The 27578-nt window shown below is 39.6% G+C and overlaps 2 protein-coding genes across 2 annotated transcripts in view; one reads left to right on the forward strand and one right to left on the reverse strand.

Annotated features, from left to right (window-relative positions):
- The first annotated feature begins 2604 nt into the window (after positions 1 to 2604).
- lfng (LFNG O-fucosylpeptide 3-beta-N-acetylglucosaminyltransferase) lies at positions 2605 to 10722 on the forward strand. The gene is made up of 8 exons (XM_048192729.1): positions 2605 to 3164; positions 7671 to 7719; positions 7983 to 8085; positions 8182 to 8335; positions 8431 to 8516; positions 8620 to 8785; positions 8883 to 8968; positions 9065 to 10722. Exons 1-8 carry the CDS (start codon positions 2751 to 2753, stop codon positions 9129 to 9131), a joined length of 1125 nt encoding a protein of 374 aa, XP_048048686.1. The 5' UTR covers positions 2605 to 2750; the 3' UTR covers positions 9132 to 10722.
- A 12077-nt stretch (positions 10723 to 22799) lies between these two features.
- The window catches only part of ttyh3a (tweety family member 3a), a 70274-nt gene continuing 65495 nt past the window's right edge, over positions 22800 to 27578 (reverse strand). The window contains exon 14 of the mRNA XM_048192735.1: positions 22800 to 27183. Within this exon, the coding sequence (XP_048048692.1) occupies positions 27106 to 27183 (78 nt within the window). The 3' untranslated portion in view covers positions 22800 to 27105. The remainder of the gene's footprint in view (positions 27184 to 27578) is intronic.

A 27578-nucleotide genomic window follows, 5' to 3' on the forward strand; every position in this document is an offset into this window, starting at 1 on the left:
CTTCATCTTTTTGCTCCAGTTGCCACAGTGGGATAGCGGGAATGGGGTTGTTGCAGGATCGCTGGGCATTCTTGTGGGGAAGCAGGCTGCGCTTGATGGGAGATTTCATTTAATTGGAATTCAGCGGTAATGTCTTCAAATGGGGAAGGATCCGGGATGTGGTATGGAGGGCAGATGGGGGGAGCCTTTTTTTTGAGAATGAAAGAGGATAGAAAAAAAGAAACTTTTTTTCTTCCCTTTTTTGTTCCCTTCCCTGAGTGGCATGAATCTGGGAAACAAGCGGAACTTCTGCATTGTGTGGTTTAGTCCTGCTTTTCATTGCACAGATTGTCTGAGGAGTCTGACAAGGAGCCTGTCAAAGTGTTCCTCCATCCCAGAGTAAAAAAGGGTGCTGATCCTAAAAAAGAAGAGAGGCTGGGGGAGGTTGACCCCTCTGCCTGGTTTCTTATACTTGTTTTAACAAACCAGTTTTTTTGTGGGCTGATTCAAAAGATTAACTAAAGATGCTGTCTGTCTGTTTGCAGCACTGGGAAGTTTGAACTTTCACGCTTTGTCTTGGACCTGTAGAATTTCTGAAGGAGCAACAATTCTTTATGATATGACCATTTCTTGAGTGTTAATTATCTCTTTTATCAAAAACCAAGTCAGCTGTTCAGCCTAACTTGATAGTGAGGCCTTAAATATAGTGTCGGCTACTTGTTTTGCAAGCAAGCTGTTGAGATGGACAGAAGTAGGATCCAAAGCATTTAAGTCTGTCACCAGCAGTTGCCGAGCTGTCAGCTGGAAGTCATGGCCAGGGTCGTGCTCCCAGCTCTACATGCTCTTCACCGCAGAAGAGGCGCCATTTTAAAGCAAGCATAAGGAACACGCGGTTGTTTGAAGGCCTCACAAGATCAGCTGCTGTGGATTGACTGGAGCACGCCATCATTGTGAGCTTGATTTGAGTGTTGACACTGAGAAATGGCTGGGACTTGATGTGATTCAGCATGCCTGCAGATGATGTTCCATGTCAGTAGCAGTCTTATTCTTCAGAGGTGACTCTAATAAAGACATGGTCAAATCTCACGCGAAAGTCTGATGTCTGTTTGTGGGACAATTTTACTTTGTGACAGTCGTCAGTTTGTCATAATGTCTCTTATTTGTACTTTTTATGAGATTTTAGAGTCATAAATAATGAAATTTAAAGGTGCCCTAGAATCAAAAATTGAATTTACCTCAGCATAGTTGAATAACAAGAGTTCAGTACATGGAAAAGACATACAGTGAGTCTCAAACTCCATTGTTTCCTCCTTCTTATATAAATCTCATTTGTTTAAAAGACCTCCGAAGAACAGGCGAATCTCAACATAACACTGACTGTTACGTAACAGTCGGGATCATTAATTTGTATGACCCCAATATTTGCATATGCCAGCCCATGTTCGAGGCATTACACAAGGGCAGGCAGTATTAACATCTGGATCTGTGCACAGCTGAATCATCAGACTAGGTAAGCAAGCAAGAACAATAGCGAAAAATGGCAGATGGAGCGATAATAACTGACATGACCCATGATTACATGATATTTTTAGTGATATTTGTAAATTGTCTTTATAAATGTTTTGTTGGCATGTTGCTAATGTACTGTTAAATGTGGTTAAAGTTACCATCGTTAATTACTGTATTCACGGAGACCAGAGAGCCGTCGCTATTTTCATTTTTAAACACTTGCAGTCTGTATAATGCATAAACGTTAGCCCGTTAGCCACGAAGCATAGCCTCAAACTCATTCAGAATCAAATGTAAACATCCAAATAAATACTATACTCACATGATCCGACGCATGCATGCAGTATGCATGATGAACATCTTGTAAAGATCCATTTGAGGGTTATATTAGCTGTGTGAACTTTGTTTATGCACTGTATTATAGTTGAGAGGTCGGGGGCGGGGAGCGCGAGACTTAAAGGGGGCGCAGCCTGAATTGGTGCATAGTTAATGATGCCCCAAAATAGGCAGTTAAAAAAATTTATTAAAAAAAATCTATGGGGTATTTTGAGCTGAAACTTCACAGACACATTCAGGGGACACCTTAGACTTATATTACATCTTGTAAAAACTGGTTCTAGGGCACCTTTAAAGAGGTTTGCAAATTTATAGTGTAATGAACTCGTCACTACTGTGATTTTAAATTTAAGTTAGTAATAAACTTCACATAAAATGTAATCACATCTTCATTTACATCATGCAAAAGAGATTCTTATTATTTTCTTTAAATTTTGTGGGAAATAAGACCCCACTTATGCATTATGTATATATAGATAATATGCTTATACAGCCAGGATCATGTTGCAATGAATATAAATCTATGCTACACTTGTTACAGGTATGCAGTGTTTGTACAGAAATATGCACTGAACTGTGATTCTAGTTTGTTTTAAGAGCATGTACTTTGAAAATGTTTACGCCTGGTCCTCTTCACCCTCCCCCTCTTTGTCCCTCGCCTGCTGTCCTTTAACGCGTCCTCCCATTGACAGTCTCTCTGCGGTTCCCACACCACAATAGCCATCAACGCCCCGCCTACTGGGCGTGACCAATGCTGGGGGCAGTTTATAAAAGCCCCTCCGAGATACAATGAGGAGATTCTCTCAGCGCTACTATGCTGCATTCGTACGACACGCTTGTTTTTTAGAGTAGGCTATTGGAGGGAAGTTTAGATTAATGCTGTGTATATCACAAAGAGAGCGTCCTTCTCTTAGAGTTGAATAAACATGTTGAAAACGTACGGCAGGAAAGCTGCGCTCTCCCTCGCGGGAGCGACCGTCACCTGTCTCGCGCTACTGTTATTTTTGTCGCAGCATCAGCGGATTCAGATGGACGGGATGCAGAACGAGAGTGAGATCGGGATGCGCTCGCTGCAGAGTCTGGGGGAATCAGAGGTTGATGATGGAGCTCAGCCTGAACAGAATGGAAAGAAAGGATTCTCTGCCTATTTTTCCAAGCTGACCCGCAGCAAGAGGGAAGCGGATAAGCCCACTGAGGCGTTCGGAGCGGCGACAGACGCGCCTCCTGCTGAGGACATCAGCGCGGATGACATCTTCATCGCAGTGAAGACCACTAAGAAGTTTCACCGGTCCAGACTGGATCTACTGCTGGACACATGGATCTCCAGAAACATGCAGCAGGTATGTCAGTTTACACTATTACAAATTGTTTGCATAACTTGTTGCAAGTTTTGGTTAGGTAGGCTACATATTTTATCAGTCGGAAACAATTGGGATTTTATTTTCGTGATATCAATAATGGTAAATGACGTGTTCCGTCTTTCTTACCGTCTCCATTAAAACCTAATCTTTTTGACATTTTTGGCAATGAGTGTTTAATATCCAGCCACGTGTTACATTACTGTCTATATATATAGGCTATAATTGGAGATAGATCAGTATTGCTTTTCACTACCAATACATACTGTATATTTTTTGTTTAATTGGCCAATAATATATATATATATATATATATATATATATATATATACACATACATACATACATACATACATACATATATCAAAATGGTTGCAAGTTTTTTCCGCATCTTTGTAGCCTACATTAATGAAGTTACTTTACCTCTAACACCTCTGCTGTTTCCTGTTGAACAAACAGTAGTATAATGGTATTTCACTTCAGAGGCCCTTTGGATGCCATTTATTAGCATACCTGATACAAATAATAATAATCGATAGCCAATTAAATAAAAAATGTGTGGAAAAAAATAAGTAAAAAAAAATTGCTCAAACATCTAATCAGCCAGTCTATAGTTTTAATATTAAGTGTATCTACAAGCAGGACCCCAAAATGTTTAAAAATTGTTGTTCATCGTTATTATCTGCGTGGCATATTAAAAAAGGAGGAGAATTTTAAAAACTCATATTCATAGTCTCTCTGTGCTGTCTATAGCAATTGCTGTGTTGCTCACAGAGCGATGGGTGGCTGTAAGTCCCCCCTTCTTCCCTCTTGCTCCATTGTTTGGGGTGTCCCCGTGAATACGCCGGGGCTAAGGATGCATCACAGCAGCGGCTTCAGAGCTGTCCCCTTCTCAGCACTAACAAAGCGTCTTTCTGAAGGGGGAAAGAAAAGCTTTGCCAGCCCCTTGTCTCCCACTCTCCATGGGAACCGGGGATCTGGAGCAGAGGCTGGGTCAAGCTACCCAAGCGGTGGGAAAAGAGAGTCTTCGTTATAGAGATGCTGGGTGGCACAAAGGGACAGCATCTATAGGCAAGGAAAGGCTTTTGAGCAGCATGCCGAGTAGCTCACAGTATGAAAATACAGCTCTGAGAAACAGGCCTCTTTTGCAGCCAGCACAAAAGCAATCTCGGCACCTCGACAGCAGCAAGCACAGAGCAGTCAAAGTGATTTTACCCACCACCTAGAGTAGTCGCTTATACATTTTACAAAAGTCAGTTTAATTTGCCTCGGGGCTCTGTCACAATCAGTTTCCCTCACACCTTAGACAAGAGGGGTTTTTTATTTTTCTCATTTGAATATGACACAGCCATAGCAACAATTTTATATGCTTGCAGAGTCTGAGTATAAAGATCATTATGTCTGTGAAGTTACTGTGAATATCAAAGCATGTGGAAAGTGAAAATTTAAATCGGACAGCTTTAGATTCTGCACTCATTCAGTCAGCTCAGATTTGTCTTTCACAAACTGATATGACTACTCCAGGCTTCAGGCGAGATTGGAAAACTAAGACTGAGTTTGCTCAGTACAGGAGTTGATGGAAGTTAACCCACACAAGAGAGAGTTAACAGCAGGGATTAATAGCAGCAGCTGGTGGGGAGCAGTGCAGACATAAAAGACCAGCGCAGCCCAGAATACAAGGGGGGGTTTCAGGAGAATGAATGCCAGGTGGCCTGGTCTCAAAGAACAAAAGATGGCTCTAATGCCAGCTATATGAATCCTCACATGTACACATGGAGGGCCGCTCTCAAATTATTTCAACATTCATCAGTGCAACACCTGAGTATGTTAAATCCCAGTTATTGTCATTTGAACGGCCGGGGATTATCCTAAGGACTCCAGTGTACGGTTTGGCCACTTGCCACAATGGCTGGCACCAGACAAGTGTTTCGACGGGCCAGGCATAGTTAGACCTACAGCATGGGAACTTTGTCACATATGTCAAGTGAGATGATGCATGACCGACATTGTGAACATGTTCATAGGGGTTTGAAACTTGTGTAGGAAGGATCTTTCCAACCCGCTTACTTACTTCAGATGCTGCCCTGAACAGCTCACTGTCTTGGGCTGTTTACATGTAAACACTGAGAGCAGATCCAATCTGTGTCTGCTGTTGACACTTATGGCAGCCTGTGGCTCTTCTTGGTGGGAAACTGTCTTGTCTTTGTTTAGAGTTAGTCACGGTCAGCTAGAAGCTCCCCTACCCTTGTTAATACACTGGAATTATCAGTATTTTTTCTAAGAGAATGAAACTCTAGAGCTTTCTGAGTACTTGTTTCTGATTATTAAAAGCATTCTTTATAATTGTCTTGACTTGATGAGTCAGGACTCTTGAATAGGGTTATTCTTTTCAGTCAGATCTGCTCCAGTTTGAATTGTTCACGCTGCAGCTTCTGGCTTCCGCTGTTTCTCTAAATTTCCCCTCTGGAACAATGCAGCTTCCCCAGTGAGAGAAATTCACAACAATGAGAGAACAGCCTGTGCCGCGGCTGTGGTATCCGGTGTCCAGTTACACAGACAGCTACCAAATGCCATTAAGATCAAATGCACACTTGCTTGACGCAGAAGAAGTGCCATGATCAACCTCATTACTTCTATCAGAAATACTTAACTGCGTAATTACTCACTGTTTTTTAAGGCAGTAATTCCTCTGGCTTGAACACAAGATGGTGTTGCACGAGTCTGTGCAAGTTTCTGGACTCTTATTGGCACAGGTAGAGGGCGCAGGGCTGTGTGGTGTTTAATAGAGGGAGTAGCATCTCTCTACTTCCTTCCTGGGTAGAAGGAGACAGACAGCCAGGCTCCATGCTCTCCCTGCCCTATGCCAGACCTTCCTTTGGTGGGGTGGGAAGTATCAACCTCTGCCCGCTCATCAGAACTCCAAACAGCCAAACGAAAACCCTCATCCTTTCTTGTGTGCTGAGAATGCTGGGAAAAGTGCATTTTGAAGAAAAGACTTAACATTTATGAAAGAAACCACAAAAGGGTCATTTTGGCTCACAATATCATCAATAAAAGGGAAACTGAGAAACAAAGCCATGTACCACGAGAGGCCTCTCTTTAGTTAACCACTGCAGCTGTATGCAAATCCAAGCAAACATATTTAGGATTTACCCAGTGATGGCTTTACCCACTCCTCATTGTCTCAATGCAAAGGGACAGTGGGAGCAGGGTTGGGGGTGGGTGGCCACACACACACATTGTAATGCACTAATCAGCTCTGAGGTTTCTCTCTCTGTCAGTGCCCAGCCTGCCTTGGCAGCTGCCCGTGTGATTAGTCTGTCCTTTCAGCGGAACTCTGCGCAAACAGCGCCAGCCTCTGATCCTTTACCCGGCCCAACCGCCAGCCCTCCCTGAACAAACAGAGGCCTTGGGCCTTGGCCCCAGAGTGCTGCGCTAAACATCTGCTCAGAGTTTGTTCTGCAAACCAATCAAACATTATCTGGCAATGTTTGAACGCTCAAAAAAATGCGACTGTGTGAAAGGGGGAACGAGTCCACGTGTGTGCGTGCTGGCATTTGAAAGGCAACAAACAACAAATCCACTGTTGAGATAAAGATCACAAAACAGCTGAAGCTCATAAGAGAACAGTTTTGTAGCGTAGGTGTACATGTTCAAGGCCAGTTGGGTGTGGGCAGGTGGATCTGTTCAGACACGTGGCTGTGATAAGGCGGCGGGTGGCAGGTGCTGTCTCACCTGAGGTAGAAAGCAAACAGGTTAACGGCAGTGCATGGCCAGGGGCACACCGCCTTTTCATCAGTCTGTCTGAGGCGTGTGGCGTCTTCTTCTCAATGGCTCCTTTGAGCTGGGACTGCCGCCTCGCACCTGCTCTGTCTTATCTCCCACAATGAGCTCCTGATCCCACCCAGTCTATTTTAACGTTAACAAAACCCTGAGGGGTTAGACGTCAGTGAATGCACACTGGAGAGAATGTATATTCATCAAACTGAGTATGTTTGGGAGAATAGGACATGGTGCTCCTTTCTTTTCTTCCAAACGACTCAGCCATTCTTTTTTTGGGACATTTTTAACATGTCTGAAGTGGATAGAGGGATGAAGAATGGAAAGACTTGGGAGGTGGCAATGGAATGGGGGTGGAGTGTTGGGGGTGGTGGGGGTAAGTGGGGTGGTCTGCTCCCCGCTTTGTTCTGGGCCTGGGATGCTTTGGGATGCAGAGCAGTTGCCATGGAGAGACTGACAACAAGAACAAGGGGCCTTTATTTTTGGGGGAAGAGTTTGGCTTGTTTAACTTGCTGAGTTTTCCATGGCGTAAAACTCAGACAATGGTTCCTAATCAGTCTGCTTGGGATAAATAGTTCTCAAAGACACATGATTCCAGTTTGGAACACGCCAATTCCTGTTTCGTCTTTGCTCTGGTGCAGTGATTCATTGATGAACTTGTGTGACACCATTGAAAGAGCTAACCAGGCTTTGTCTTTGTTTTTGCAGACGTACATCTTCACGGACGGCGAAGATGAGGAACTAAAGAAGAAAATTGGTGAGTGCAGCTTCCTCAAGCGGAAGTCACAAGACTATAAAGAAGCAGACATTCCCTCTTTGATATGTGCATAGTTTGGACTCAGCCTTCTAATCCTCTTAAAAATCTTGTGCTTAGCTGATGGGGGCTGGGATGTTAGGGGGAAGATGGTATTAGGGCGCATGCAAAGTCACCTGACCTATCAGACAATGGCCATTTCTCAAGTTATATTACATGAGTATTACATAAGCACTGACAAGGTACCTATCTTCTTGTCCACACAGGAAGCCATGCAATCAACACCAACTGCTCTGCTGCCCACAGCCGGCAGGCTCTGTCCTGCAAGATGGCCGTAGAATACGACAAGTTCATTGAGTCCGGAAAAAAGTAAGCATTGCATGATTATTGTTACATTATGAGTACTTGTTTTAGTGTTAAAGCAAACCATATTGGATGTTCTAATGATATCTCTGTCTGGTTTAGGTGGTTCTGTCATGTGGATGATGATAACTATGTGAATGTGAAGACATTGGTGAAGTTGCTGTCCAACTACCCTCACACTCAGGATATGTACATTGGCAAACCCAGCTTGGACAGGCCAATTGAAGCCACAGAAAGACTTGGCGACAACAAGATGGTAGGTGTTCCGAAATATCCTCAATTTTTACATACCTGTAAAGATGAGAAGGAGCGTTAAGAACAGAAACTGATGTTTTTGTTTCTCCACTGCAGAGACCGGTCAATTTCTGGTTTGCTACGGGAGGTGCAGGCTTCTGTATCAGCCGTGGGCTAGCTTTGAAGATGAGCCCTTGGGCAAGGTGCAAAAAATTCTCAACTATCGTAATGCAGAATCTAAGAACGTAATGTTTTAAGTTATTAGTAGACTTCATGTTGACTTACTTTTGACTCTTTTTATGACAGTGGTGGCCATTTCATGAACACTGCCGAGAAGATCCGTCTTCCTGATGACTGTACCATTGGTTACATCATCGAGTCAGTTCTTGGGGTTCCTTTGACCCGAAGCAGCTTGTTCCACTCACACTTGGAGAACCTGCAACAGGTGTCCAAATCAGAAGTACACAAACAGGTAAGGAACTTTAATGAAACTTAAAACAGGCCCATCTTGCTTCTGTAAAATACAGTATAGTTGTATTAACGTAGGTGTTTCATTCAATTCCATTTAGATTACATTGAGTTATGGAATGTTTGAGAACAAGAGGAATATCATCAACATGAAAGGGGCTTTCTCTGTTGAGGAGGACCCATCCAGGTAAGACAGTTTTCTTAACACTCTCGATCATATTTGGTATCTTAATCTGCATGCATGTACTAACTGAACCTTTTTTATTTTTAAATTCTCTCTCAGGTTTAAGTCAGTGCACTGTCTGCTGTATCCAGACACTCCGTGGTGCCCTCCTCAGGTTGCCTATTAAGGTGATCGGCTCCCTCTGTTGTATCCTCGTCCCTCACTGCCTCGGTATCTGAAAGGCATGAGGGACCAGTGTGTTATTGAGCCGTGCGGCCGCTGCATTTACTCTGCAGTGGCGCACGGCATTCCGTGGTTATACTGGGCTGCTGTGCGGCCCGCCTTTAAACTGTTCCTTCCTGCCTGGTGCCTGAGCTTCCTGTCCCAACTCAGACATGATGGAGGGCCCGGCTTTCAGAAGGACGCTTTCAGCGCCAAGCTTTGCAGGCAATCAACTGTGCTTTATGTCATTACTGTTGCTTGTAACCCATTTGCAATTCTCATAGAATGTAACTTTCTAGTATACCCAAGCCTTTTGCCAGCTTTATATGCTTAGTTTTAAATTCTAATTAGCAAATTAGAGCATACTTTATATTTTATTCTTTCCAAATACCGTTCAGGATGTTCTTTCCCTCAGGTTTGATTTAATGATTGAATTCTTTAAAATAGTCGGAGCAAATAAGTAACTTGGGTGCTTTATTATTTAGTTCTAAAGGACTCCGGACAAAATTAATGAAATGAAGGTCCATTTTTTTTTTTGTGAATTTCTTTCTTTGATGTCAGTGTTATTATAATTATTATTTGTATTAGATTTTTTGATGACATTTTGTGCTGGCAATAGGCAAATTTTCCAAATATGCTGTCAGGTTATTTTAATCTGTGGTGTATGAGGATTAAGCACTTTTCTCCCTAAATCCTCTGGGCATTTTATGGTGATTGAACTGTTATAACTTAAAGCTGTGTGAAAATGTACCAAGTGCCCCAAATTTTTAGATCTTTATATTATTTAATGCCAATGCATTCACACAATCTTGGCAGATAGATATGAGATTTTTGGCATGATTTATTATATATATATATTTTTTTTAGCTTTTACTCAAAGATGTACTAAAGTGGGAGTTGCACAGCTTGGTTTGAATGAACTGTTGGTCGCTCAGGTAAAGTATCGCTTAGCAATCGCTTACTCTTTTGAATTGGCACCAGGGCCACTGTCAACACAATGTACATTGTTACAACAGATGGCAGCTAAAGTTTAAGATGTGTTTATAGAATAGAGTTCTATGATCCCCTTTGCACAAAGCAGTCTGGCCTAGAGCCACAGTTTTCCCCATTCCTTCGCGCCTGGCAGTTGGACATCACTATGCCGACTATACAAAACATGTTAAGTGAGAGCTTTACATGAGCAACAACAGTGATCCTAACAGAGTTTCAGTTTCTCTGTGGGAATGACCCATATTGGGTGAGCCTGTATATCTTATTTAATAGCAGTATTTATGTACTGTGTCATTTTAAAACAATTGTATTTGTACATAATTGTTTAGATATTATATGCATTTTGGTCACCTATGGATCAGACTTAGTTCTGATGAGTCCTTTAAAATGTCTTTTTTTTCTTTAACTGCTCAGAAATTTGCTAATGGCTGTAATTTATAGTCCAGTATCTGGATTCTTTGTTCAAATGTTGTCCTCTCAGGGATCATAATCCTGATATTGTTACCATGGGCTGCCTGGTAATTCCCCATTCAGCTTTTGAATAAAGCAGCATATTCGCTAAGAAACTTTTCTGCACTGTTGTTTGTTTTCTTTCTGACACACTACATACACATTTCAGATTTAAAGGGATAGTTCACTTAAAAATGAAAATTCTGTCATCATTTACTCACCCTCTTGTTGATCCAAACCTGCACAACTTTCTCTATTCTGTGAAACGCAAAAAGGCAAAATTTAGAACAGAATTATACAACACCTGATATTCAGTCATTAAAAAATTAATTTTTAGTCTGTTTCTCACACATGATTCATATGGAGCAGCGTGATCATTTTTGAAAACATTTCCTTCCAGATCCTCATATGAAAGAAAATCATACTGGTTTGTAACGAGTGAGTACACAATGACATAATTTTCATTTTTTGGTGAACTATCCCTTTCGACAACATCTAAGGCAAACAGTGAAAAGGACACACTTACTATAGCGCAACACAGACGACTTGCATCAATCACTTAGAGTAAAATCATTGCCAGACCGCAGAGGTTCAGAGGCCAGTGTCTCTTACTCTGTCAAAACTGTTGTGAACTGTTACTGAAGCATGCAAACAAAACAAACTTGGCCTCTCATGGGTTTCGAGTGCTGGCACTGACCCGTTGTGTGTTGCTTGATGAATTAATGAAACACACTTGAAAGTTTAGTCTCACTCACACATAATTTATTATTCTACAACAAATGGCATGGGAAAGAACATTTCCTCACTACCGGTCCTTTCAACACACCATATAAGTCACGTCATCTAAGGCCTTGAATATATAGGGGAGAACGAGGTAAGCTGTGTCACCACCTTCATTTAGCAAGCTGTGACCATTAAATAATCTAATGTAGAAAAGCTTTAATATAGTTGTTCTAATATAAAAGATGAAACCTTTTTTGTCTGGTAAATGAGAAATTAACTAAAAACTTTTGGTATAATCCTTAAAATGTCCACCTTGAAGTCATGGCACATGTTTCTTTATGGTGTTAAATCTTTAATGTAAGTAAATGTAAGAATAACTTTTACATTGTTATATTTCAAGATGATCATTTAATGGACCGAAGCAGTTTAGGTTACTTGATTATCAATACATCAATTTATAGAAAAATCATGTTAAAATATATATATACAGTACAGTCCAAAAGTTTGGAACCACTAAGATTTTTAATGTTTTTAAAAGAAGTTTCGTTTGCTCACCAAGGCTACATTTATTTAATTAAAAATACAGTAAAAAACTGTAATATTGTGAAATATTATTACAATTTAAAATAACTGTGTACTATTTAAATGTATTTGACAAAATAATTTATTCCTGTGATGCAAAGCTGAATTTTCAGCATTGTTACTCCAGTCTTCAGTGTCACATGATCCTTCAGAAATCATTCTAATATGATGATCTGCTGCTCAATAAACATTTATGATTATTTTCAATGTTGAAAACAGTTGTGTACTTTTTTTTTCAGGATTCCTTGATGAATAGAAAGTTCAAAAGAACAGCATTTATCTGAAATACAAAGCTTCTGTAGCATTATACACTACCGTTCAAAAGTTTGGGGTCAGTAAGAATTTTTATTTTTATTTTTTTGAAAAGAAATTAAAGAAATGAATACTTTTATTCAGCAAGGATGCATTAAATCAATCAAAAGTGGCAGTAAAGACATTTATAATGTTACAAAAGATTAGATTTCAGATAAACACTGTTCTTTCTTTCTATTCATCAAATAATCCTGAAAAAAAATATTGTACACAAATATTTTGTACAATTGTACACATTAAATGTTTCTTGAGCAGCAGATCAGCATATTAGAATGATTTCTGAAGGATCATGTGACACTGAAGACTGGAGTAATGATGCTGAAAATTCAGCTTTGCCATCACAGGAATAAATTACTTTGTGAAATATACAGTATTCAAATAGAAAACAGTTATTTTAAATTGTAATAATATTGCACAATATTACTGTTTTTTACTGTATTTTTAATTAAATAAATGTAGCCTTGGTGAGCAGACGAAACTTCTTTTAAAAACATTAAAAATCTTAGTGGTTCCAAACTTTTGGACTGTACTGTATATATATATATATATATATATATATATATATATATATATATATATATATATATATATATATATATATATATATATATATATATATATTAATTGGAGATTTATATGCATTTTATGCAAGTTTTCTGCTATACTGTTATAAAGATTGATTTACATTACAAGCTATCAGAATTTTATCTTATTTTTTGCCATATAAATAAGAAAAACATCAACTGCACCAAATATTAGTAAAAATATATATTTTTTGCTCTACTGTAGGTAATCCGCATGGACACAGTTGCGTGGAATAAAGTAATATTTAGAGTCTGGTCTCGACGAAAATGTCAAAAAGAGAAAGAATATAATATGCTCTTCATAATCAGAATAGTAATATGTTCAGCAGCCTAAAAAATGAAACTGGGTTTCTTTCTTTGGATAAATAAATACATTATGAAGACTTAGATTCCTTCGGATGAAAGAATTCCTCCACATGAATGGGAGGTCAACAACAGAGATGTTGTAAATGTTATTGCAAGAAGATACAAATCCTTTTATTCCTTCAAACATTAATAACAGGCTGAGATCATATTTTGAGAACTCAACCACAAACATTAATTCCACACCCCGATGACACTATTTAATATACTTTTAAAACCACAATTTTTTACATTCCTGTCAGATCACAAAGATCTTATAACAAACATAATCATGTTTTTATTAAGTCACATCTGTGCCTATTTTAATGGTGTGAGAGTTTATATTCTTAAGCCACGACTGCCTGTTTTCCCATGAGTCTGAGGGCAGAGAGGGGATTTTTACATTCTTTATGGTAAGTCTGAGACACGGATCACCCGAAAATCAACCACTGTACCAAAAAGCCATCTCTCAATGATCCTGAATCATATTTCTTCCTCCCAAAACCCTCTTTAAAAACTTCACACAGTCCATATGTCATATGTGGCTGCAGATGTCAGAAATCATGTCTACAAGAGCCGAAGCATCAGACACATTTGGGCATGTGTTCGCTCCCACTATACTGTAATAATCCAAACCTATGATTATGGGTACTGATCTTGAAGTCTGCATTCCAGGAAGCCCAACATCATTTTGTTTAGGCTAAATACTACATTCACACTTAAAGTGGATAGCAAGATTGAATTATGCAAAGCACTCTTTGCAGGGCAGACAGCCAGAGAAAGGTAATCTGCCTGAAGGAAAGATAACTGCCTGAAAACTACAGAGGTAGTTATCAGTTAAAAGAAACCCATCTGTACACAAAACATTACGTCTTTAGTGTTGCATATAAACAAGTCTGTACCATAACCAAAACTACTTGCTTATGACCACAGAATTGTAGAGAGGGTTAAATATGTGTAAGCTACACCCAAACATCCATGCCATTCATCAACTTGAAGGGCTTATTAATGAGTCCTGCTAGCTGGTTGGTATGACAAACATTACCGAGAACCAAGCTTTAGAAAAAGAGCCCATTTCCGTTCTCATCCTCGTGCCAGATTCACATTTGTAATTAAGACCTTGAGGTCTGTTTTGACTGCTTCTGCACTGATGCGTGAAATACAGTCAGACCACACAATGTCTGAGTTCTGAAGAGACTGGAAAATGATTCTAAAGTAAAAATCTGAAGATCTATAATGAAGTCTTGGATTAAAACACAAGCGATTGCACTCTTTGACACTTGACCTTGATGTATCTCACAATGCCAGTACCTCCCCAGAGAGCCCAACCAAAACACAAGAGCTTTACTGAATGCAAAAACATCAGGCCACAAGCCACATAGTGGTTCACCAGACAAATAAATGGTTGCTTGAGCAAAGCAACCGTTGCACGGTTTCTTGGAAAGAAGATGGCAACTTTTTTATTATTAATCAGAGGGCCCTATGGGTCCTCGTATCTTTACATTCTCAAACCTTTTGAACTCTCAAAACTGAGCAATAAACGTTTTGTATTTTTATTTCGTTTAAGCTACATTCATATCGAAGTTGATATTATCTGTCTCTACGCAGAAATGTTTTTTACTCAAATCCGGTGGCATGTTTCATCTGCGATTAAAAAAGGTAACCAAACTGTGTTCAATGAGGTCTTGCAAACTCATAGTGAAAGCTTCTGTTAGATAGCGATCAGACAAGCTTCCTGCCGATTCTACAGAAATAACTCTTCTCATAAAGATGTTACTTTCACCAGCATTATCATATTTAAATCTGATGTGGTAACCAAGACATACTGAGCATTTTTAGAATGTTGTTGTGTGGTTTCTAAGGTGTTTTCATTTTAACATTATGTGTTATGTGGTTAAGCACTGTTATTGTTTATGTAGTTTGTAGAGATGCACAATAAAGTTCAAAAGTTAGGGGTTTGTTCAAATTAGGTATTTTGTGATTATCTATATAAAGGTTGAATATTTAACAAGCAATAGCAAGGTTGCAATTATGTTCAATTTTAATTAGCATTAACCTTGCTAGTCAATGCTGTAATCTTAAATGTTTACTTTCAGTCACTGTTAGTACACAGTAGGCCTAATCCCAGTAAATAACCGTAAAATTACCGGAATGACTTTACCATTAAATACACAAATATGCTGTTCACACAAGCAACAGAGTTCTGGCTTTTTACCGTTAAGAGACGATTCACACATCAGCAGCACCAAAATGCTGGTAAATTCTGTGATGTTAGTCATCGGAAATGACTCGGAAGTTATCTTTAAATGCTGAGGAGAGGAGAAGCGCCTCAGTTTCACTATCTGTTCAATTTGACAACATTTTTTTGTTTTACTTCTGAGGGACAGGGATGATCACACAGAATGTGTTTCTGCCATAGACTACCTAAAAACGATACTTGAGTAAAAGTACTGATACCTTACATCGAAAATGACTCCTCCACAAGTTACAAGTCACAAATTCCAATACGACTTGAGTAAAAGTCTTAAAGTGCTGAATGTAGGCTCAGAGATGCACTAGTCCTGAGAGACAGGCCAGTGAAAATAAGAAACAATTGATTTGTAAGATGAGAAATCAAATTTATTTTCTTAAAATCAAAATAAAATTGAACACCTCAATGTTGCAATAAATCAAGGTCGACACAACAACCTTTTAAACGTCTACAAACTCTCAAGTCTCAGTTAAGCTCAAGTGCACAAAAAGGCCATAAGTAAACCAATATCCTTCAAAATGGCCGTCAATATAACGGATAACTAAAACAATGTTAAGTAAAATTGAATAGTCAAAGTATGTGCTGGTTTGAGCCTCATCACTATCTGCAGTCGTTTCCTCATCTAATAAATCAAACACCTGCGATCAGCAACTTACTGCTAATGCACTCACATTCACGTAAAGTATCCTTGTTGACAAGTTTTGGGTGAGTAAAAGCAAAACGCACAAGATATAGTACCTTCAATGCACTTAGATGTCGATATCGCTTCTTTATATCAGAAACAAATTGCTGCAGAAAAAGTTAGGTGCCATGAAAAATGTCATTTGTAACTGCGTTACTCATCACAAATGTAGTGGAGTAAAAAGTACATTTACTTGCTCAAAAATGTAGTCAAGTAGAGAGTAAAAGTTGCCAATATCTTCAGTACAACTACAAAGTAGCCAAAAAGATACTTAAAGCTGCAGTCCGCGATTTTTCCTCTTTGTCGCCATCTCTTGTTTGAAACCTGCAATTGCAGTCATATGCGGAACAGTTATCTGTACGTGGGTTGTGCCTCGGCACAGCTCGTCAGCGCGGATGAATCTAATGCTTGCTGTCAGTCACCGCACCGGTGTGGATACTGAACTTCAGAATCACAGATTCTACATCTTGAAAGTATGACCAATAAAAGAATTTTCACTGGAAAATATCATCTGAACAAGTAAGTAACATTTCTGCCACTTTTGTTCTGACCAACTGAGGAAAAAGGCATCAGGTCTACAATAAATCGTGCTGCCAATAGTGATTAAATCTAACGATCGCTTAGCTCGGATCATGCCAAACCGTGCAAATTATTATTACTGTTATATTGTTCTCAAATTGTAAATGTTAACAACATCAGCATTGCGTGACTATGTGTATTTAGTGTATATTAGCGTTACCTGTAGATTTCAATTTCGGGTGAATCTCCAGTTGTCACTGATGATTGTCATTTGGACCTTTCTGGATTACAATCCGCCATCAAAATGATAAGTTTAATTATTGCAGCTGCTGTGAGAAGAGGCTATAAATGATCCGCTACAAGCAGCATCCTCACGTGATAAAACCGACTAGCCTGGACGGGACTCCTTCCTTTCTGTTTACACACGTTCGTAATGACACACAGAGGAACTGCTGCATGCTCAAATTTCCAGCGGAAATCCGCCATGTTGCTCTTATTATAAAACATTATTACAAGCTTACTGTTGTGAATCAAGACAAGATAATTAGACAGTTTTGAACACTGGCTGGTTATGTACTTGCTCAAAAATTGATTTTGGATCATTTTTAACCAAAAAAAAGTTACGGACTGCAGCTTTAAGTACAGTAAGTAATTACATTTACTCAAGTATTTTACACTTCTGGCGCTGTGGCTCTGCTATTATAAATGCGAGATGTGTATAATAGCAGAGCTGCAGCGCTTATGATGAATGGAAAAGAAAGCAGAGTCACGAGCGCAACAGGATGAAAAAGTTGCGAAATGTGGCACAATGGTAAAAGATGTCAATCTATCACACATTTACATAGACACACTAGTAAAAAGCAGCGGAGCTTGCTGGAAATGGTGCGTCATGCAGTGAAAGCGTCATCTCCAAAAAAACTATTTGATTGGCCCAAAGCGCCTTCGGACCTCGTACGTGATCATACCGGTAATCTTCATTCTTTGTTCACACACAGCACCATACTGGCAATTTACTGGTGGTAATGTTACAATTCCTCATACCGGTAAATTGCCAGAAACGATTTACTGGTATTTTTTCTAAAAGGTCCTGTTCACACATGATCTCGTAATGGTAATTGTCCTCACTCAACTCTTTTGAGAGGATATAATTAACAGGCAGCGAGCAGGCGCCTGCACTTCACACCAGTTCTCCAGGCCTCTCATCCACTGGCTGGATCTGTAATCCCTATGAACATGTGCTCAAAGGAACCGAGCGACAATCTCCTAATCCAGCTATCAGATATCCTCGGCCATAGAGGCTTTACCTCACAGAGCAAAAATGTCTGTTTCAGGGATTCTCATGGAGGGTTATCAAGCATGCTGAGAGATGTCTCCTGGGTGTCCCACGCGTTGAACAATCATTCATTCAGCAGTTCATTTGTCTGTGACTTTCTTCTGACTTCCTTGGCAAAGCTGCCTAGACGAACTCTCACCTGGATGACAAAAAACAGTCAACTAATTTCAAGGTTTTGTTGCACATTTTATAAACCAGCATACATTTGAAATAAAACACCACTAGATGTTCTGCCAGTAGTGAGGCTAAATGTTATGTGTGATCTCATTCTCTTTCTCTAGCTACTTCCTTCCATCTGCATATTGCTAGCTACAAACAGATCTTTCCAGTGGCTCATTCTGGAAAATATGATCTTTCTTTGGGCCCTTTTAACTTTATTTCATCAGTGTCTGGCATACATGTGCATAAATTAACATTTGACTATTTCCAATTGAAACAAAGTTTGGGTGGGACATATCCTCCTTTTTTTTATTATATACAACAGCCAGTAAGCTTTACTTCACACATCATAAGTACATTTCCTTCTGTTGTATTTTAAAGTTGGTTACTGACAAGGAAGCTTCATTAAACTTTTACTTGAAATTAGTAGTTGAACTACAATCAAGGAGCTTGAAAAAGTATTCTAAAAATACAGAAATATCTTACTAAAAACATATGAGGTACATCAAATGGCACGAAAATCTGGTTCTTCCGAAGCTTGGATGCGTTTATACGAACTACTCAGGGGAAAGTGATCTTTTGGTGATTCTCTGATGCAAAGCAGGATGCAAATAAGCAGAAAATCAGTTAAACTTAAAGATTTCTCTCAGGGCAGGACAGGATCGTGCTATTATCTGATAAACATGTTTATTCACTCTGACACCTTCAGTTGAGCCAATCAGCCACTGGATAGCATCCTGCAAAGCTGCGTAATAAATATCAACAACCAACTGTTATGAGTAAAAACCCAACCGCTTCCCTCCTCAAGGTTTCAGTTTTGACATTTCATCTTCAACGGACACAACAGACCGACACTGCTTTAAAAGAAATTACTCATGTTGACTTTAACCGGAGAGCTCAACTCTCCTGCCCTTTAGCACAATGCTGTTTTTGGTGTAGAGGCGGTTTTCCTGCAGTTGTTCATTCTTGAGGTATTCTGGGGTATTCAGAGGCAACGTGGTGCACTAATGTGGGTTATACCTTGTTAACTTTCCCTTGTCCCTGTGCTGTGGTGGGAAAGAACACGGAGGTATATAAATCGCGACAGTGAGGGGGAATAAAGCTGACAAAATGGGTTAGAAAAGGGCGTAAGGCTCACAATAAGCAGCCTTAGATGTGTCTGAATGGTGTGGGTATTAGAGAAGACCAATGGGTGGAGTTTGAGAGAAGTTAACTGACAATCAAAGCCAGCACTGGAGGAATGCCTGCTTCTGCACACTGCTCTCAAATAAAGGAGAGAGGACAGAGTCTTTCAGAGTGGCCTGCTCCTTCCTGCTGGTGGAGAATGATGTTTAAAAAGAGCCAGTGGGGTGTGAGGAATGGGTATGAAGACAGCTGCCCCTCTCTATGGCTCTGAGGAACCTGCCCTGTCACCATGACTCAAAATCTTGTCCATCAAGATGGAGTGTGAAGGCATTTACACATTAAAGACAGCATTTGATGGATGGGATGCATTTTGAGGGTGTGGAAAGAACTGAACTGACCTTTCGTTAAGCTCCGCCCTCCTTGGTTACTGTTGTTAGCTGTTGTTGTTGGGCTGAATTGAATTTTGATATCAGAAAACTTTTCATTAAGATCTTATTTTTAACTAACATTAACTAACAATGAGCGACATATATTTACAGCATTTATTAACCTTGTTGTAGGTAGTAAGGTAAGATCAGAATCAGGTCAGTTGAATAAGTGGCATATAAAGAAGGGTCAATTGGATTTCCAAAAACACATCTGGACAAAACTATGAATTTTTCATTGGTTAACTGATGCCTATGTCATACATTCAGTGTTATTTTAGCATTATTTATAAATATTAATATTTTGAATTTTTCAATTTAAATTCAAGTTTTGAACTTTCAGTTTTGATTTTAGTTTTAGTAATTTCCTTATTTTTTATTATTTCTATTTAGCTTTAATTTGTTTTTATTTCAGTTTTAGTATGTTAAAGGGTTAGTTCACCCAAAAATGAAAATTATGTCATTTATTACTCACCCTCATGTCGTTCTACACCCGTAAGACCTTCATTCATCTTCAGAAAACAAATTAAGATATTTTTGATAAAATCCGATGGCTCAGTGAGTCCTCCATTGACAGCAAGTTATTTCCTTTTTCAATGTTCAGAAAGATACTAAAGACAAATTTAAAACAGTTCATGTGACTACAGTGATTCAACCTTAATATTATAAAGCGACAAGAATACTTTTTGTGCAACAAAAAAACAAAATAGTGACTTTATTCAACAATATCTAGTGATTTCAAAACACTGCTTCATGAAGCTTCGAAGCTTTATGAATCTTTTGTTTCGAATCAGTGGTTCGGAGCATGTGTCAAACTGCCAACGTCACGTGAATTATACTGAAGTTTCAAAACACTTACGACGTAACAAAGCCTCATTTACTGAAATCACGTGATTTTGGCGCTCTGAACCACTAATTCGAAACAAAAGATTCGTAAAGCTTCATGAAGCAGTGTTTTGAAATCACCCATCACTAGATATTGCTGAATAAAGTTGTTATTTTGTTTTTTTGGTGCACAAAAAGTATTCTCGTCGCTTCATAACATTAAGGTTGAACCACTGTAGTCACATGAACTGTTTTAAATATGTCTTTAGTAGTTTTCTGGGCATTAAAAGTGATAATTATCTTGCTGTCAATGGAGGACTCACTGAGCCATCGGATTTCATCAAAAATATCTTAATTGTGTTCTTAAGATGAACAAAGGTCTTACAGGTGTAGAACGACATGAGGGTGAGTAATAAATGACAGAATTTTCATTTTTGGGTGAACTAACCCTTTAAAACTTAAATAAAAATATGTGAATAAAAGCCTAAATTGAATCTGTTCATCGTATAAAGCGGTCAAGTCTCTTCAGAAAATTTGGACTAAACCGCTCAATTCCTATGGATTAGTTTTATGATCTCTTTTTGAAGAGTCAAAGTGGTAGTTGTGTAGCTGTCGATGGAGGGACAGAAATCTCAGATTTCATCAAAAATATCTTTTCTAATTTGTGTTCTGAAGGTGAATGAAGGTCTTACGGGTGTAGAACGACATGAGGGTGAGTAATTAATGACAGAAATTTCATTTTTGGCTGAACTAACCCTTCAATTTTGAGCAAAAGTGGAGTCTGCTCATCTTTTCCCATATTGACAGCATAACAAAATAAATATCTTCTAGGAAAGCCCCAAAAAGTTTCCTGACAAACAGAAATCATTTTTCATACAGATGGTTGCAGATGATAAAACCCCTGAAGATATATCACACTCTGATGTGTCATATCAACAGAAAAGACCCAAATGTGCTGGCATTAAGCCCACACTAATAAAAGAAAATCTGCTGTGGGGGGTGTTTCACAGGAGCCTGGCATCACCCCCATTTCCATTCACTTAACCACTCCACTGCATTCGCAATGCATTCCTGCGGCTCAACAATAGAGGCCTAACTCAATTTCCAACGTAATTAGGCTGTGTAGGATTCCATTTGCGATCCCAGTTACGGAATAAACCTGTGCCATTTTGTTTTAGAGTGAAAAGGGGTCCTGTAACACGTACGCAATCGTGGTAAGCTAATTTTATTTCTTCGATGCCTGTTCACATTTTGAGTTTGTGACTGTCTGGTTCTCAAAAAATATACGCGTTACATTTCCATGGAGGATGGAAGGAGACAAGCAGGGTGTGCTCTGTGCAGAGGTCCCTTTATTATGTGCTTTGTTTTCCCAGAAGTCCACCCTCTTCCTCTTCACGCACACACAGGCCCAGTGAGGCGGCAGCTGCCTGGCGGCTGACAGGAAAGCCACTATGGTGGGTGTCTGTCCTGTTTGTGACACTGACCCCCATGACTGATGTCACACCAGTGAGGTCATAAACACAACACTGTGATTCTGCGTTTTCCTGACAGAAATAACCCAAATGCATTATTATCAATGTGCTGAAATTCAAAACGGCACACTCATAGACTTCAGTGGTATATAGTAAGTATACACAGTTCCAGTACGCATACAATTCCTCTATAGAATAGATATACATTATATATGAGCAGTGTTATAGATTTATAGACGTTTTTATGTGGAGAAATGAGCCCCACAAATGCAATTCACTCGACCTTTCATTTCCGCTATATCATTACTTAGTCAGACTGACAAAAGATTTTATCATTATTACACAATGTTTGATTAAAAGGTAAACATTCTACGTAATGATGCCATGGTGACAACAATACACAACAAATATACAGTTTTTAAAAATACTAGGTAGTAGACTATACAGTAAGTAGTAAGCTGGTATTCCCTTTCCGAACTTGTGACCATAGAAAAAGTACTTTCTCTTGAATGACACGATGCTGCCCTCCTGTGTTTATATGTTAGAACCGAGTCAACGGTGCGCTTTTATCCACAACCCATAGGGGGAGTGATTGAGTGCAAATGATGAATGGGCTAAAAACGTTCAAAACTTAAATAAATGTTAGAAACGGCTTTCGTGAAGACAGTCTCCTTGAATAAGTGTTATAATGATATAGCCTAATAACAGTATTAAAAAAGGTCAATGACAAGTAAGCTAAAGATTATTCAAGAATTAAACGTTCTTGTCACAATCTTCTCATGATGTTGGATTAATCAGAATCATCACCATTATAATAACGTAACAGATCAATAAAATAGTTAAACATAAGACACATTCATCAGTTAATGTTAGGTTTAATCTGAAAGTTCAAGCTCAATAAAACATTTACAATATTTTAGTAACTGAAAAAGGTCATCCTACAGTGAAGTCATATAAAAACATCTCAAAAAAAGACCAAAATCATTTATTCGCATGAAAGAGACAAAATACTTTGTGCTTGCTAATATGTCAAAATATGCCAGACTAAGAAATCCAAATAAAAAGATAATTAAAAATGATCTGTTTGTACTGATATAACAATTTCATGTCCATAACGGGCCATGTTCTTGCAGACATTTGTTTAATGTACTGTATATATACATTATTTTTGCAGTAAGACATTACCAAGGAGTAAATGGCGACGTAAAAAGAGAGATCGCATCATCACAAACGTGGTCATTTACAGAGAAAAATAAAAATACTCCCACAACGTCAGGCTCATGTTCACAGGTGTCTCATTTGGTTGCTCGGGCCACGCAGAGCTCATGAGAGAAGAAGTCCATTTCAAGGATGAGAAACATGGAGAGATTCACGGAAGGTACAAAGCTGGTGGTTATTGGCACAGTTGAGGATTGTACAGACCTCATCATCGATCAAAATAGCATCAACCGAGAAAGCAATGCAAGCGTCAGTAGCACACAACATGGTTCCACTCCACATTTAAAGGATGGCCATGCTTTGAGGAAAAGGTAAAAAAAAAAAAAAACCTCACATGGTCAAATAATGAGCTGAATAACACAATTCAAGGCTCTGTTTGTTTATAGCTGTAATGCATCCCTTTAATTCTTTTCACCATGAAGTTCTTGCAGAAGTCTGGGAGTCTCGGAGCAATTTTGTCACATTGGGATTTGTTTTAAGTCTCACGTCTGCATTTACAAAGCATGCATGCATGCAGCGCCCACACAACTCTCTCTGAGATGGAAAATCAGGGCTCAACATTAAGAATGATCCACTGGACTGTGGTCAGCATGAGACTTCACTTATGAACCTTTATCATTATGAATTTAGATATGTCAGGTTAGAGATTATACATGATATAAACCTACAGTAAAATCCAAATAAATTCTGGCACGTGCATGATAAAAATTCATGTGCAAGTGAAAATGTTGGACTAATAAAAACTTCTTATTGTTGAGCCCTGAATATGTGGTAAGCACATGACATGGATTCTGATGTTGGCAGTATGAGGGAAGGAGGTGGTCCTGAGGTGTGTGTGAAGGTGAGACAGATGATGCACCTTTATATAAGCTCCAGAGCGGGGACATGTTCATACTAGACTTAGTCTATAACATCAGAGAGGGGTCTTTTGAGGAGAACGGGAGTTCATCCTGATCAGATGCCAGCTATTGGCATCGTCTCCTGTGTGCCTGTGCTCTCATCAAGGGGAAAATATTCTGTTTGACAGCACATCACTTATGTCTTCTTCAGGGATGGCAAGTTTCCCCTAAACTCTGGGAATGAAAGCAATTTGTGGTACAGAAGCAACAAGCCCAGGAAATTGTGGGCTTTTGAAAGTCACACTGAATTACAGCTTGAGGCTTGAGGCCTCCTTTCTGTTTCTTTGAGGGGGAAAAAAAAGGACAGGACATCTGATGACTTCACTTCCTGCCATATTGGTGTCCCCCTCCCTGAGGACTCAACTGATCAGCAAAATTAAGGTTCAAATGTTCAGTTTGCATTGTGTACAGTACAATGAACTCCTCCCAGCCTCTTGTTTAGAATTGATAAGCGATGATAAATCGTCTGAGCTGGTCCCAGCGTCTCCATGCTTGTACAGTATTAGGACAAATGTAATGTTCAGATAAGGTCCCAGCATTAGACAAAGGAATTGTAGCCTCTTGCTTAATTCAGATTGAATGGAGCTAAAAATACTTGAATACAAATCCAGTTTGAGGTTGTCCAGATCATCAGCGTTTGGTCAAAATCCAGATCGTCAGGGTTTGGTCAACATTCTGATGATGATCTCTCAATTTCCTCTTTGTTAGGCTGGTTTGTCTGGCTCTGTTTTTCCAGGTTTTCCAGCAATGGCAGTGGATATAGCCCAGTTAAATGAGTAGTTTGTTTAATGCAGTCCATGTGTATTGAGAAAAGCCCAACAAGGATTTCAATAGCTACACAGCATCTACAAACCGTAACTTCCCACCCAAAACTCAAGCCTGTAAATGAGATGAAAGAACCCACTCTTCTTACAACCAGCGTATGCTACAGATTTAGGCCCAAAACATACTATACAAGTACAGAACACAAAAGCTAGCTATGCTAATGCTAGCTTGATTTCATACATCATACTGCAATTCGTAATGCAACTAAAGTTTGCTAAAGCGAGCATTAGCTTTTATCTAATTTCAAATGTTTTACTTTAAGGTCCATTACTGTCATGACAAAGCAGCTTTTTGAAGAGAAACTTGGGCTGTGTCCAAAATCACCCCTTATAGCAGTGTTGCCAAGTCCGCGGTTTTACTGCGGAATTTGGGCTACTTTTACACTATTGCCGCGGGTTGTTTTTCATGGCTGCGGGTTGAAACGAACCTGAATAACATGATATTTAGCCCCCGAATAGCTAATTTTACCAGGGGAACCCGCCAAAAACGTGGATTTTACCCCCTGGAACGCCACTGGGCTAGTTTTGAGTAGCAATTGGGCAGGTTTTGTTGTAAGAACCTGGCAACCCTGCCCTATAGCCTTACATAGTGCAATATCTGGACATTATCGACTGTACTCATTCAACCCGTGTGACCGTGGTGTATTTAAATTTAAATATAGTTCAAAAAGTTGTGTTCATCTGTGAAAATTATCTTGATAGACAACTTACTTTTTGTGATAATACAAAAGCCTATGAGAAAATCCTATTGGGATATTGTCAGGGGAACCAGCGTGATGCTAACTGCCGATTGGCCTACAAAGTGACGTCATAGGCCCTGTCCCAAATGGCACCCTAAACCCCAACCTTCCTCTGAGTCCGGACTTGCCGCTTTGACTGCCGGGTAAAGTCCTCTGCGTAGCTCACAGTCTTGCGGGCTCAGCAGAAGTGCGCAGCTGCAGCTGCAAAGGGGGCGCTCACGAGCACACTTCTTTAAGCTTAAATGACGAATGGGACACCCAACGGTCTTGTGGACTTAACTGACACGCGCATGCAGCGGCCATTGTAAGTCCACAAGACCGAAAGTGGACATGAAGTGTGCCATTTGGGACAGGGCCATAGTTCCACCACCCTATACCAGAGCACAAGAGCGTTGTGCAAAATTAATTTCTGTGTCTGGACAGAAGATGGCTTCCTCGGTACTTCCGGCGCACTAAGTGTCCAAATTCAGTCACTTGTTTTCATTCACTCCTTTAAGTTGACTAAATTAGCGCAGTGCATTAGCAGTCAATAGTGAATGAGTGTATAGGAAGCAATTTCAAAAGCATCCTCGCTCAGCTAGTTACCTTACTAAAAACATCTGGTTCTCTATCGCCCCCTTGAGTATGGAGATATATATAATCTATAAACACATCAAAAGATTTGCAACAAACTAACTAGGTGTTCACGTTTGCATTTCTGTACTAGCGTAGAGCATGTTTCTGGCCTTATTTCTCACAACATTTCATTAGAATAGCTATCATCCCAATTTGTCAACTTAAAAGCTGCTATCCAAGCCTAAAAACAAGAGGAACCCAATTACTGAATTCTAGGGAAATTCTCAATGCTCAAGAGTTTCTCACACTATTAAGATTAGATTGGTTAAGTTATATTACAGTAGATGACACTGATGTAAACTGCAGAGTTGGACGTGGCAGTAGGTCCTGCAAATGGAGAAGGTCACATTACTTCAAATGACCAGAGGACAGAGGCCATTCCGGAATGTAGGGTTATGGGCCATAAACCCTGTCCAGTTCTTCAGTTCTGGACCTTTCTGAACCTCTGGCAAGAGCACCACAATAGAGCAAGGGCAGCATGGATCAACACACACATACACACACACACACACACACACACACACGTCACTCAAAGTATCTGTACGTAATGCAGTTCAAACTCATTACAGATGTTCACGCACACACACAAACACTCAGGGCTGAGAGCAACCCTCTGCTGCCGCCACGCTGAATCTAGCTGCCTGAACTGAACCGGCCAACTGGAAACAGCACAAGAGGCCTCTGGAACATTCCTCTGACAGCTGTATTTACATGATGCAAGGACGTCCTTTATCAGCTGGGCTGGAGAGTGCGCATCAAAGATCAAAATGGCTAAATGGGTAGGCCTGGGGTGAAACTTGTCTGGGCTGTGGGAACAAGACGTGGATGAGGGGTAGCTTTAGACTGAAGGGAAAGGAGACAGTGTTCCTCTAGTTTGCTGCGGAGCTGCTGCTGTTGGGGTCGGGTCGGGAGTTTGCCAGGTACTTGGCCCTCATGCTGGATGTGTACTGGAAGAAGACAAACACAGAGAGGAAAAAAAACATACAAAATCATTTAGATTTTAGACTTAATATGGCTTTAACACAAAGAACAGGTTGTATATAGTGCAAGAACGTGTGAACATGCCTGTTACAGTGGCTCTGAAAGATGCTGTTTACATCTGGTATTAACACCAAGAGGACGGTCTTGGATTTCATGCATGTATATCAGAGATGTATTGATATTAAAATTGTGTCCAAATACCAAAAACATATTAACAAAACCCTTAAAATCAGTCATTTTAAATGCCACGAGTGGATTTAGGCATTATAATGTTATAATGTGCAGATTGAAAAATAGATTTTCCTTTTGAGATTCGCTAAAAATTACATTTAAAGACCACCTGTGTTTTTAAATGTTGTTT

This window comes from Megalobrama amblycephala, linkage group LG1, assembly GCF_018812025.1.
Source record: "Megalobrama amblycephala isolate DHTTF-2021 linkage group LG1, ASM1881202v1, whole genome shotgun sequence".
Lineage (NCBI taxonomy): Eukaryota > Metazoa > Chordata > Actinopteri > Cypriniformes > Xenocyprididae > Megalobrama > Megalobrama amblycephala.